The sequence below is a fragment of the Notolabrus celidotus genome, chromosome 16 (assembly GCF_009762535.1).
Source record: "Notolabrus celidotus isolate fNotCel1 chromosome 16, fNotCel1.pri, whole genome shotgun sequence".
In the NCBI taxonomy this organism is placed as follows: Eukaryota; Metazoa; Chordata; class Actinopteri; order Labriformes; family Labridae; genus Notolabrus; species Notolabrus celidotus.
The window spans coordinates 3,888,769-3,903,558 of NC_048287.1; the positions used below are offsets into that span (position 1 = coordinate 3,888,769).

Consider the following 14,790-nt stretch of genomic DNA (forward strand, 5'->3'; position numbering starts at 1 on the left):
TTCCTGAGCGCTGTTGTGAAGCCAATCGTCGGCTGGTGCCATATTGGAAATGCAGAACTTAACCTAACTTCCTCTGAACTAGTGTGAGATAAAGAGGCGGGCTTTTAGCCTCCTCGCTAACAGCTACAGGGTGCCCGCTTGTCAATCAAGTCAGCCATGCCCTTATTTGGGCAAAACTTGTAAGTTTAATATCTTCAAAAATACACAGTTATAATAAAATGCACCCCTCGTACAGTGTGTGCTGATAGAGAAATCAGCTATTCAGACACAAGCTGTTGAACCAGGCTGTAAACATGTTTATTTCTGCAGTAAAGATTTTCTTGTTTGAATGGGTGTGTATGTGGTTGCAGGTGTTTCTGCAGCCAGCCTCCAGCTGAGCGTCTCTGCTGTGTGTAACACCTTCAGTCAGCTGATTCACATTGAAACATGCTTTAAATGTAAAACACCTCCCTGATAACTGAGCAACATGAGCCCACATGATGATTGTTCCACATGATAGAAAATCAAAACAAATAAAAATGTGTTTGAGTAAGTTCTTAACATGTTGACATCCGGAGTCCACCTCACATCTACAGATGCCACCATAGGCTGTGCTCAACCCGGTAACGAGCAGGAAGTGTGCAAAGGAAGTCTTCACACAAAAAGACTGCATCTTATTTAACAGTGCCACTTCTATTCTGTCTATTTTGAAAAGTAGTGTCTGATATTCCTGAAGACACAGAAGTGTTACCAAGCGGCAACCTCGGAGTCCAATGAGGAAGTGTTAAAAACTGCAGTTCATCTAGGATCTGCTTGAGGCTAGCTCCAGAAGTACCAGAAACCACATACACACCAATTCAAAGGAGATGATCTTTACAGCAGAAATAAACATGTTTACAGTCTGGTTCAAAAGATGAGTGTAGTCTGGATAGATCATTTCTGGATCAGCACACACTGTATGGGGGATGAATTATTTTCTAACGCAGCAATTTCAAAGATATTGAGATTACAAGTCTTCCAATGAGAGGCGCAGCTGAGAACACTGTAGCTGTTGGCTAGGAGGCTCAAAGCCCGCCTCTTTTTTTTTTTTTTTTAAACCAGATTCTTGGAAAACTGTCAGCCTGAAAGAAAAACCACATGCAAGAAATCAGAGTATTAAAAGTGATCTTTTTATGCAATCAGAGCAGTTCTGCTTTATTTTGGTTTGAGTTCCCGTCACATTATTAACAAATCACTTTTTTTATGCATCCTGCAAAAAGGAACACATGTTAACCAATATTGGTAGAAACATGAAATCTATTCTCATCATTGTTTGATTTTATTAGTCAGACAGTATTCTGAGAATTGTGATAAAGGGTATTTAAAGAGTCGTACAGCAGATTTTTAAAATAAGGTTTTAAAAAATCTTACTTTTATTATGTCAGAGTACTGAGACATGTCTACATACTTTATCAGATCTTCAGTGTTGTCTAGTAAGAGTTATATTAGGGGTGTAACGATTCTTTTTTTATTTTTATTTTTTTTATATATTTTTGGGGCTTTTTTTACACCTTTATTGATAGAGGGAGAGGACAGTGGATAGTGTAGGCAACTGGGAGAGAGTGGGGGAATGACATGCAGGAAAGGAGCCACAGGCTGGATTTTAGCCCGGGCCGCCTGCTACATGGGCGCACAACTTAACCAGTAGGCCAAGTCTGCGCCCGTAACGATTCTTTTTAACAAAGATTCGATTCCTATCATAATTCGTGGTTACCGATACGATTAAAGGACGATATTAGTTCATTTAGAACGATACGATCCAAAACGCTTCAGTGACCTGAAATCGATTCAGTAACTTTTTAGCCAAAAATTCAACCAGTGTCACTGTGACATAAAGACCTTGATACTGGACAGTCCTAGATTCCTGTTGTTGCCGTGATGTTTTTCACCCGAGCCGAGTTTTGTCCTCGTCTCTGACTAAACATGCTGGAGAGGCCTGAGGCTTCTGCAGAGCTGATATGACTGTGGCTCAGTGAGTCGGTCGTCTATCAATCGGTAGGTTGAGGGTTCGATCCCAGCTCTGGCAGTCACATGCTGAAGTGTCCTTGAGCAAGACTCCGAACCCCAAATTGCTCCCTCTGTTAATGTGAGAATGTGAAGGAATGAGATTAGCTAACAGTGATGGTCTCTCACTACATCGCAGCCTCTACCATCAGTGAGTGAACGGGTATGAATGGGTGAATGTGACGAGTAGTATGTAAAAGTGCTATATAAGTACAAGTCCATTTACCTTGTGCTGCTGCAGCAGGAGGAACATGCCTGGACGGTCGGCGTTGTGTGAAACCCCATGGCGCCTTAGTAGGTGGTTGGATAGATTTGTGGTGTTGCCGTGGTAACTTTACTTAACCTTTACATATCCTACAAACAGCGAGCGACTTATTTAGAACATCTCCGTCTTTGTAAAAGCCAAAGTGTTTCCACACTAGGGCTGTCAAAATTGCTCCAAAATGACGTTCGAATATTCAATCTAAAAAATCCCATAGGTTTGAACCATTCGAATATCTATATTTGCGCATTATGTCAATCACAGGTGGACAAACTAATACAAGGAGACATAACTACTTGTATATGTGTTTTTATTTAAGATATAACATGCCTAAAACATACCTACACTTACAAAACAAGTAAATGACCTAATGGTTTATTCCGTAACACTTTGAAGACCGTAGACCTCTCGCTCGCCCCCCCCTCTCTGTGCGTAATGCGCTGAGTGAGTGCTGAACAAGACTTGTGCGAGCAATTAAAGGTCCCGACTCTTGTCCCTAATATAGGCAGGCTTCATTCAGTGATTCAAGCAAATATTAACATTAACTGAAGTTAAAGTTAAAAATGAAAAAGTAGTCCACTTACATTCTTGACGCTAGTATGAAAAAAAAAAGAGGAAAAACGGCATTTTATCCCAGGGTCACTGATTGTCAGGCTCTTTTAGTCCACTGTCAATGTAGGGTCTTAGGCCTGACAGGTTGTTTGCCAAAACACAAACAGTCCACACGTGAAGAGGCCAGTGCCGATCTCTTTTTATTCACTATATTCCCAGCGGAGGAAAAGACGCGTTCAGAGCGCACTGAGGATCTGGGGACGGAAGGATTTCTCTCTGCCGTCTGCTTCACGCTGTGCATGTGGGACTCCTGTGACCTGTCCCTGACCCGTCATGCAGTGCGCCCACTCGCAAAGCAGCCACTGATGTGTTTTTTTCATCAATCGAATATTAATTTTCAGAATCGAATCTCCGTTTTTTTAAAATATTCGAATATATATTCGAATTTAGAATATTCGTTGACAGCCCTAGCTGGACCACAATGATGGATTGATCATTCCTGGCTCGCCGGTTTCTCCTCTGCCGTCCGCCATGCTGTGTTTTGTTGTCTTCTGGCGCGTGGTGATGACGTCACAGACAGGCAGCCTGAATTGAGTAACGTTTAACGTCTTTATTGTTAAAATTGAAAAAAAAAACCACATCCATATAAAGTCTGTGAGCTTAAATCCAATGTGTTATTTCCTAGTATGGATACAATCGATTTATTACCTTTAAAACGATGTTAGATCAATATATGTCGTCTGGAAGGCCAACTTGCCGAGCACAGATCGATGTAGTCGGATCATAGGAATATAAATCAATACATCGATGTAGATGAATCGTTCCATCCCAATCGTTCCATCCCCGAACAAGATGAGCAAACGTTAAAGGCCACTTGGCTTTAAGATGAAAAGTACAGTGATTTAGAGGCGAGTTGTGATATATTTGAAGAAAGCTTCAACGTGACATGTTTGGTTATGTACCTGAAACCTGTGTTAACTACCTTTAATTCTGCTCCTGCTATTCTTTATTTGTCTGGGTCTTGAAAGTCCTGAATTTCATTTTATAAAAAACGTGCAGTGACCCTGAATATTTTCTGACCCCTTTCATTCCTGTTTGCGTTCACCGATCTATTAAACCTTCATCCTCTCAGTCTTGTTCCTGTCATTTTTTCATCGCTACATTTTATTTGTAATTTTATTGGTTGAATCCTCAAATCGTGGGAAAATCAATTCTGAAGCTCAAGGTCTTTATTCAGCAGCAGCAGCCGAGCTTCAGCCTTGGTGTCGCCCTTTAAAAGAACCACTCTTTTTTTAACTAAGAGAAAGAGGAACGGAGCCTTCTATGGCAGTTCCTGACCTCTACACACACACACACACACACACACACACACACACACACACACACACACACACATATACTCTCAAAGGCCTCAGCCGACGCTCTCTGGGATCTTGCTGGATGTGTAATGGTGTGTCAGATGTGGACAACTTAAGCAATGCGAGGGAAAATGCTGGTAAACAGATCAATGGAGGCCCGAGCGCTGGAGTCGACTGCTCCAATGTGCAACAAACAGATGTGTTGACATGATCAAACGAGGTAGAGGAGTAAAAATGAAGACATCTGGCGCAGGTTTAACGTCCTGGATTCCCCAGATTTACACTTGGCAGCAGACCACATACTTTTAAAGCCATTGTGACATGTTGTGAATGTCATTACATAATATTGAGCATGTTTTTGGCAGGATGTGCACCAGTTTGTTCTGCACATATTGCTGTTTTATTGAATTCTGGATTTATTCCACAGTAATGTTGTAGGGGTTTTAGTAAATGGAGTGACAGAGCTTACAAATAAACAGGAGCAGCCGTGCACACACCTGAAAGGATCTTTCTTATTTACCAAAGTCTGGTGAAAGACTGTTTTTAAACTGAAAGGATGAGGTGATGGATAAAACAATGACAGTATGATTACAACAAACATTTATTATTGTTTAGTAATTGCTGATTTTTTTACATCTTGTTTTTTTAAGTAATATTTTTACAGAAGTATAAATTCAGACTAACTAAGACTAGCCTTAATTAGAGCTGGGCGATATTGAAAATGATATCATGATAAAATATTTCATATGAGTCAATATAGATAATTATCACGATAACTATCAAATCATGATTTCATTTTCATTTTAAGGCAGATTTTTGGTCCTTAAGTGAAAGTTGAAGACAGTTTGTCAGTTTGTATCTGGATTTAGTTTCTGATGAGCTTCTTGAATCCATCATTTCTGACGGTGCTAACAGGAAGCAGGTCTTTAATGTAAGATGAGATTTTTGTGAAGTTTTAGTTTGTAATTCTTATTTTTCTCAGATTGAGGTTATTTGTATAATTTGATTTAAATTTAAAACAAACACAAATTGTATTCTGTGTATCAGTTTATAGAGTATTGTTTTGAGTTGTTCACTCCTCTTTAAGATTACTAAGGGCTACAGGCAGAGTGATGTTATTTCCCACAGTGCAGTGAATGCGTCACGGTCAAGCGATGTTCAGTTATCCTACGGTCGCGGTGGACATTAAATGTGTTTGAAATGAACAGCAGAAGTAGTCTCTGTGCTCTTCCTTTACCCACATCCTGAAAGTATATTTAATGAAGTGTATGAAGTTAATAGTTAACACAGAGTCGACTCAGTGTCAGACTAACGACTCTGCTTTGAGCTGCTAGGTTTTCAGTTTTCTTCCGTGTCGCTGTCGCTCGTTTCAGCTGTGTTTACATTCTGCTCTGAACGCCTTTAAGCCCCGCCTCTCTCTCACCCTGCGACATGATTGGCTTTTCAATGCAGTCCTCTTCTGTCTAATGTTGGGTGGCAACTAGTGTGTTGCTCATTAGCGCCCCCTCGGGATATAATTACTTTTTATTCATATCAAATTTTTATCAAGCATTTTTTATATTTATATCGAGAAAAATTGTATCACAATAATTCTGGTTATGGAATTATCGCCCAGCACTAGTCTTGATGTAAGAAAACACTCAAAACTCAACCCAATTTATTCAACCCGGCTAATCACAGGACCGCACAGTCTGCAGGAAATCAATGGAGTGCTGATTCCTCACTGCTGAGAGTTAATCCAGACTCAGCCTACACACAACTTTATCTCCATTTTCTAGATCAACATACTTCCAAAGTGCACTGTGGTACGAGGTGCCATCCAGGTGGTAGAGCATTATAGCATTACAGCATTAGCCGGAGCTACAGCCCAAAGCTAGTCAGTCTGCTAAACCAGAACATCCCTTCTTCGAACACGCTTATCTCTGCTGAGACGCTCTAGCTCACAAGCTGACTTCAATCCTTCATCATTGCAAAATAAGTGACTCGATTTGAAACAATAACAAAGTAGTTGCAGACGGCTGGTGCTTAGTATAAACTCTGATAATCATGAGTCTTCTAGGGGAAACACAGGACTCATGATGCAAGTTAAGGTCAAGCAAAGAGAGTCAAGTCTTCATACTGAACAGGACTGAGGTACCCCTTTTCAACCGAGGCAGTTTCAGGGCCGGTTCAGAGCCGGCGCTCAATTAAGAACTGTTTTTTGGTGTTTCAACTGTGAGTGAACCGGCTCCTGGCTGGGAAAACCGGTTCCAGAGCGGCCCCAACTCTTTGCTGGTCTAGAACCGTGAACCGCTTACGTCAGGGGAGAGGGGCGGGGTTGCTGTGATCAAAAACACAAACCAAACGTGTTTCCTTCATTGTCCTGCAGCGAAAAAATAAAAGAGACTAATGGATTCCAAGACAAACCAGTGGTCGGTAGAGGATGCTGTTATCCACCATCGTTGGATGGTGGATAATGTTGGTTCGTGAGCTCAACCAGCTCTGAACCAGCGCGAGCACCAGCCCAGAAATACAACCCGGTACACGTTGGTCAAAAAGAGGTCAGAGAGGTGAGCCAGGTGAAGCCCTTCTTTCTGATCATCTTGTCCTATAACAGTGTTTGTCGTGAGATGCATCAGAGGAACATTTCAGGAACATCAATCCTGACTTTTCACGGGGCGCATAGAGTTAAACTCTGAACGTAGTGGAGCTGTACTCTCTCTCTGTGCTGAGCCGAGCTGTCAGACTCTTTAATGGAAAAGCGGGTGTAGAAATATTCTCACCGCAGCGAAATATCGACTGAAATTGGTGAGGGGAAAAAAAGGTTGATTGTTTTATGGCCCCGGTCATCGCGGGGAGATTTTGTCTAAATGAGAAATAGATTTTACCTTTAGTGATGCTGCTCTGTAGTTTGTTAGCATGCTAGTCATTTTTCATGTGGATGGGAGGACGTTAGTGGGTGATTCAGGCCTCGGTGGCACACTTTCCAGATGACACAGGAGGCTCCGTCTAACTGCTTAAGAAGCTCATTAGGAAAGAGATATAGCTTATTTCTGTCCAGCGGACGAAGTCGCTGCAGCTTCGTTTAGTTCCTGCTGTAATTGGACGAATGCACCTGTATTCTGTATTCTCATGTCGCCATGTTTAGGCTGAGCAGTGTGTCATCAATCAATCAAGCTTTATTTATATCGCACCTTTCACACAAATCAAAGGCAACCCAAAGAGCTTTACAGTGATTGAAAACAAGAAAGAAGCAGAAGTTCAATAATGGCAAGACATGTTAAAAAACAAAAAAGGATTTTAAAATAGAGACTAATGCACAACGACAACAATGAATTATGTGTAATTAAAATAAGTTAAAGCATCAGATTAATATTAAGAATATCAACAGTTAAAATAAATACATTTTAAAAGGGTAAGGATAAGAGTTGAAAATAAAATGAAGGCTAAAAATATCAATAAAATTGAGCAGATAAATTAAAATAAATACATAAATGAATGAATAAAATAAAATAAAATTAAGGACAAAAATATCAATAAAACTGGGTAGATAAATTAAAATAAATGAAATAAAATAAAAGCTAAAAATATCAATAAAATTGAGTAGATAATTTAAAATAAATAAAATAAAATGAAAGCTAAAAATATCAATAAAATTGAGTTGATAATTTAAGATAAATAAAATAAAATGAAAGCTAAAAATATCAATAAAATTGAGTTGATAATTTAGGATAAATAAAATAAAATGAAAGCTAAAAATATCAATAAAATTGAGTAGATAATTTAAAATAAATAAAATAAAATGATGGTTAAAAATATAAATAAAACGGAGCAGATAAATTCAAATAAATACATAAAAGAATGGATAAAATAAAATAAATTAAGGACAAAAATATCAATAAAACTGGGTAGATAAATTAAGATAAATGAATGATTAAAAATAGAGTAAAATTAATAAAATAATAAAGCAACATTTACATCAATATAACAGTAAAAAGTAAGTAATAAAATTGTTAAACCCTGAATAAAAGCCCGACTGAATAAATCTGTTTTTAGTTTAAGTTTAAAAGTCTCTATCTCTGTCAGCTCCTCTCAGATCCTCTGGCAGGCTGTTCCATAGTTTAGGAGCGTAGTGGCTGAAAGCAGCGTCAGTGTGTTAGCGTGGTGTTAGCGTGGTGTCAGGTGTGTGTGTGTGTGTGTGTCTGAATGCCTGATGAGATGTGATATTGGCACGTTGTGTGGTGTCCTTCCTTTAACACTGGGGTTAAAAGTGCATGAGAGGTCATAGGAGATGGTCTACCCGTGCCTCTTTCCTCGTCCCCCTACGGTGCGGTCGGTAATGACCCTGGGGAACATAGTAACACCCCCCCTTCCTTTCCTCTACACACATATACAACAAAACACACACACTCCTGAACCTGAAGGAGCTCAGGAGAGTGTGGCCTGGGGGAGGCTGGAGGGAAAACCTGGAGTGGAATCTGTTATCTTGCATAATGTTGGTTGACCGCCTCGACAGCCTGTTGATCCCCACACCCCCTCTCCCCCTGCGCCTCCAACACCTACAGGATCCCCCACACACATGTATTTTTACACACACACACACCAGTCTCCTGCTGAGCCCCCCCCTCACCCACCCACCCGACCTCCTCTTTCCCATTGCAGCACTGTCATTCATAGAGTGCCAAAGCCTGCTGCTTTATTAAAGCCCAGGAAGAGCAAGGCCTGGCCCAGGTTCAAACAGCAGTGCAGCTGGGACCTGTTACATTTTCGGCAGACTGCCCTCTCCGTCTCGCTTGCTATAAATAGCCCTGGTGGTTGTCTCCCTTAACCAAGGAAAAGAGGTTTTTTAAGGGGAGGGGAGGAAAAACACACACACAGATTAATAACCGTGGGAAGCAATGAAAGCTTTGTGTCTGCTGCCCGAGGTCAGCAGGCCAGGAGGTGTTGCTACTTCAAAGCCTCCATTGTGGCTCGTACTTTCAGACGCTGCTGCAGAGGGTTTGATGGGAGCACAAAGGGGGCTGCCAGTGGTGTGATGAGTGGATGGCAGAGGACTGTGCCAACCAGCCAGCTACCCACACAGCCCTGGAGTTTTTGTTTACTTGTTTGTTTGTTGTTGCGTTTTTTAACATTTACAAGAGTGCAGTGTCTTACAGGAACTTGAATATGGATGGGCAATGATTTTTTAAATATTCAAATCATCTTTGACTTTGTGAAAATTGAAGAGATACTTTGAATAATTTCTCATTTTAAAAGTACAATTTTCATTGTTTTTACCGGTGCCTGGTTGTTATACAGTATTCCTGCCAGATGCTGGCTATAGAGCGACTTAAAGCTGTAAGAGGAGAAGAAGAAGGATGCTAACTGCATAAAGCAAAAGAAGAAAACGTTAGCGACAGTAGCATCGATCTTCTCCGTTTCTGACGTTTCACACTACTACTCAAGTATTTCCAGAGACTGAACATGGCTGTGACATGTAAACACACACGCTACACTGCGTCACAGAAACACCGACATAAAGATCGAGACAGACGCTGTCAGTGCCGATACTAGCAGCAGGGTGATTATTTGATTAATCGTTCACTTAGTAAAAATCAAAGAGTTACTTTGAATATTTTCTCATTTTAAAAGTAAAGTTTTTCATCGTTTTATCAGTGCCTGGCTGTAATACGATATTCCCGCCAGACGGTGGCTATAGAGCATCTTAAAGCTGTCTGCAGAACAGAAGAAGAAGAATGCTAACTGCATTAAATAACAGAAGAAGAAAACATAACGGACATTCTTCTCAGTTTCTGAATCTCACACTACTACACACACATTTCCAGAGACTGAGCATGGCTGTAAAATGTAAACACACGCTGCGTCACAGAAACACCGACATAAATATCGAGACAGACGCTGTCAGCGCCCGCTACTAGCAGCACCTCGTCCTGCTGCTGGTTAATGAGACTGCCACATAAAGGGGCTGTTAATGGGACAGGTGTGTGTGTGTGTGTGTGTGTGTGTGTGTGTGTTGGGGGGGATTATTCAAATAATCGTTGAATAGATGCCAATGATAATCGAATAGTGTTTTGGCTTGAAATGCCCATCCCTAAACTTGAAGAGTAATCAAGATCTTGAAAGTAGGCGAACATGGTCTGGTGCTTGTATAGGTGCAGTCTTAGCTAGCAGAGTGTTTGTGCATGTGAGTAGGCAGGTATTCAATTAGCGCCGCAGACGGCCGGTTGAGGAATCACTTATCATATCGACTTTTACAGAGCTTCATGTATCCGTTAGTACTCGTCTCTGTTTTTGAGTGCTGTGAGGACGATCAGAGAGTTTGCAGTGATAATTCTAACACATGTGAGCGTCAGGACAAATCGCCTATACTTGCTTTAACTGTGTTTTTGTTGCAGTGGAGTGTGTTTTGGGGAGATTCCAACCATCTCATCTCTTATGTACACACAGCCTCAGACACTTTATGACCTTGGCTCCAGCTGTTGACAGGCAGGGTTACCTCATGTCAACCCCCCCCCCTCCCTCCCTCCCTCCCTCTTCCACTGTTCCCTGCCTGGCTCCCTGTCCAGAAAGGCCGTCTGGTAGAGTAACACGGCCTGCCCGGGCCAAGCCAAGGTCAGCCCCTCCAACACCAGCACCCCGGCCCCCGTCCTGACGTGGCGCCAGCTGAGGGGTGGGCCTTGCTCCAGCCTCCGCAGACACTTCCACTTCCTTAAGCTTATTTTCATAGAAACCCTCCCCGACGTCTCTGCCGTAACAGTATCCACCCACTGGCACAATGATCTCCTGGGCAGGGAAACGCTCCTGGCGGATGTAGTGGGCTCATTCATTCATTCATGGCCAATTTTTTCCTTTTCTAGTAGGAAAGTAAATCCACTACTGTTTTTTTTCCTCCCCCTTCTGCTTTTTTGTTCTATATTTGCTTGATTATACTCTGACTGCTTTCTGAGATGATGCGTGCACGACACACTCAAACAGTGGAGTCATTATTTGGGTTGGTTGCTGAGTAATGCTTTTTCAAGAAGAGCCACAAAAAAGCTTCCAAAATAACCGTGGCTATATTTGAACCGGGATCTTTTCCTGTCACATCACTGGAGTCTGAACAATGTCCCATCAGTTGCATCATTATAGAGCTTGTTAGAGCCTATTTGGGTGTGCGACTGCACAGTCTGATAGAGGCACACCATAACCCTCCAATCCAATCCATGAGTGACTGATAGACAATTATCTCTCAAGTCAAAGCATCTCTTCATTTATTCTGCAGCTCATCCAAACTTTCCAATTTCTCCCATGTGTCCTCTAGCCTCCAAGCCCGATGGACCAGGTGGGGAAAATGCGTGGCCAGCCATACGGAGGACCTAACCCGTACTCTCAGCAGCAGCAGCAGCAGCAACAACAACAGCAGCAGCAGCAGCAGCAGCAACAGCAGCAGCAGGGACCTCCAACAGGGCCCGGACCCCAACAGGGAGGCTCCTACCCAGGTCAGGGCTACGGACCTCCAGGCCCTCAGAGGTATCCTATGGGGATGCAGAGCCGAACACCTGGTTCCATGGGCGGCATGCAGTACGGACAGCAGGTCAGTAGTTCTGCTTTTAGGAAACTTTAGTACTCTCCAGGTTGTTTAGATCAGGGGTTCCCAAAGTGGGTCGGGACTAAGGATGTCAACAATTAATGGAATATCAATTATTTGATTGTTAAGAAATTACTCGAAACACGCAATTTTGTTATCAATTTTCTATCACGTGGAAGAAACATCATGTGGTCTCATATTTGGTTCAGTTATCAGGGAGGTGTTTTAACTTTAAAGCATGTTTCATGTGAATCAGCTGACTGAAGGTGTTGCTCACAGCGGAGACGCTGGGGGCTGCGGCTGAGTGACAGGTCTCCACGAGCGCTTTTTTTCTCTGCCGCCGGACTGATTATGACCCGGTTGCGCTCCCGGCTGACACCTGACCGCGTTCACATGCTTATTTTTCTCAATAAGAACGAGTAGACAAAAAAACTGGACACTGTGAGTCTGAAATATGTTTCTGTTCAGTTCCCTTGTTGAAGTCTGAGCCTTCACTTTTATGACTGTATGTCCACAGAGATTATGAACCTGCTCCACACGCTGATATTCAGTGTTTAACATTTTGAACACCTCAATACGATCCATAGATATTCAATACTGTCAGTTATAAACATTGTGTTGTGAGGGAAAATGTGATTTAGGGGAAAAAAAGCATTTAGCAGTATTTTTGACATGGAAAACATTATGTTTTTTTTAATGATTAATCCATAGTTGGATGTTAACATTTCCAAAGATTGATCATGGGAAATACTTGAAATTTACATCCCTGGTCGGGACCCCCTGGGGGGTCGCAAGACACAAATAGGGGTTGGTGAGATGTCTTCCAGGATGGGTTTTTTTTTGTAGTTATCTAAAAATAGTACATTTTACCCATTATAGTGAAATATTGACAAAAATAGTATCTAAACCTGAAATAAAACCTTGAAAATATTAAATGTAATGAGTTTTCTGCCTGTCTTGTTTCCTGATGACTCCTAAGTTTAGGGTTAGTGAACAGTTAATTATCAAAAGCATCAGTAGCAGCAGGTTAATTCATAACAGCACAGGAAACACAGACACGTGCTCATATAGGTCGGGTCATTTTCTGCAGACCAACAAATGAAGACACATTAAATCACTTTGAGGGCTGAAAAGTTTGGGAACCCCTGGTTTAGATCAATAAACCATGAAGTCAACGAAGGTATCAAACAAGGCCTAGATGAAAAATAATCTGACCTCACGTTTAATCAGATCTTTGCTAAATAAGCTCTCAAAACAGATTCAAGTCTAAAGGTCCAGACACGTCCAGAGTCAACTCCACTCTGTAGCAGTTTTCCTTTTTAAAGATATGCTCATTTTTTCAGCACATGGCAAACATACGACTTTGATGACTGAGATCCTCCACAGACAAGCTCCTGTAACAGTCCCTTTAAAGTTCAAAGTGCAGCATGTGACCAGGGTTCAGTCTGGGTTCAGAGATAAGTTGGCCAAGTTTCAAAAGATTGTGTCATGTTCAGACAGTCCAACCAGTCTGAAGGATCATGCACATGAGGTTTGAAATCACCCAAACATGAAGTCACCGTCTGCTGGGTGTGAGCTGAGGATCATAAACTGCTGTTGTGCTTTGAGACATCTAAACACACTGTTATTCTTCCTGCTTGTGTTAGTGAGGATTATTGTCAAACATTGACAGGGTGGCACCTCAGCCGCTGGTGCTAAAGGTGAGCTGGGAGACTGGCCTGCATCACCAGACCGAGGGTACAAGTTTGAGTTATGACAAGTTTCAAACAGGTCACCACAGAGTGAGACTTCCTGTCTCAAGGAGGACACCAACAGGGCGCTCAGAGAGCCTCTGGTACTTGGTCATGGTTTGAAGTCTGGACTAGTTAATAGGATTTTTACATCCCTGTTAGTTTAGGCAGTGGAGCGTTTATCTAAGCTGTGACTCAATGTTACAGGAATGGAGGCAGCATACAGTAGATACACTGACTGAACAGAGCAGTACACGGACGGACGTGTGCAAGAGTTCAGAGACGGTGATAATTACGACCCTGCATGAAAGCAGCATTGTCTTAAAGATTACTTAGTGCAGATTAGGGCTGCACGATATTAGCAGAAACATGCAATAACGTTGTTGAATACTGCGATGATGATATTACTTGCGATAAGTAAACAAATACTTAAGTATGCAATGTTAAATAGGGATGTATGGATACATTCAAACCAAGCCATTTATTAGCAGACACTTGAAGCTAGTTTGTATAGCAGTTTGAACTAGGGGTGTGCGGTAAACCGGTATCGTCACAGTCACCGGTATAATATGTTGCCAGGAAATGGATTTTGCAATACCATAATTACCGCGGTAAAGCGTTCTTTTCACATAATTTGGGCCAAGTAGTTGTATGTGGGAGATTTACTCAAAAGTGAACGCGCATACACTTTTAGTGTTTAATATTTTTATTGAGATTTGAATAACATACAACAATATACATCAGCAAAAAGAGGGAAATAAAATCCCCCAGCCCCCCCAGAACCAAACACCCCTTATCCCACTGTCACAAAAAGAAAAATGTCTGTAAAACACAGACATGTACAGTATATACAGACCATCAGTGTAGGAGTCCGCCAGAACATGAAGATAAGGATTCATTCTTGTACCCTTGTTGACGGTTTGTTAAAGAAATGTAAAAAAGGCTTCCAAACCTGATGAAACTTTCTTTCAGAGCCCTTCATTACATATCTAATTTTCTCAAGTTTCAGATGAAAAAGCACATCGTTAACCCAGTGTGATTTTGTAGGGGGTGCCGCATCTTTCCATTTCCGAAGGATCGAACGCGCATACACTTTTGAGGCCGGTGACACCGAGTCACTGACGTCGCTTACTAGAGGAAGTAAACATTTACCGGCGTGCAGAAAGCGAAACAGCGAGCCAAAACACTGCTGATCTGTGGTCCGTCCAGCCGCACCACCGCGCCAGCCTCACAATGCACTATGTTGATAATGACTGGACTCTACGCAGCACATGCCTCCTAACATATTTTTTCCCCGACGAACACACAGGTGAAATAGTT

General features: G+C 41.8%; 1 protein-coding gene across 4 annotated transcripts in view; it reads left to right on the forward strand.

The window, feature by feature from the left end:
• The window catches only part of arid1ab (AT rich interactive domain 1Ab (SWI-like)), a 94,849-nt gene that overhangs the window by 30,627 nt on the left and 49,432 nt on the right, over positions 1-14,790 (forward strand). For all 4 annotated transcript variants that reach the window (XM_034704401.1, XM_034704403.1, XM_034704400.1 and 1 more), the window contains exon 2: positions 11,474-11,746. In XM_034704401.1, coding sequence (XP_034560292.1) covers positions 11,474-11,746 — 273 coding nt within the window. The remainder of the gene's footprint in view (positions 1-11,473; positions 11,747-14,790) is intronic.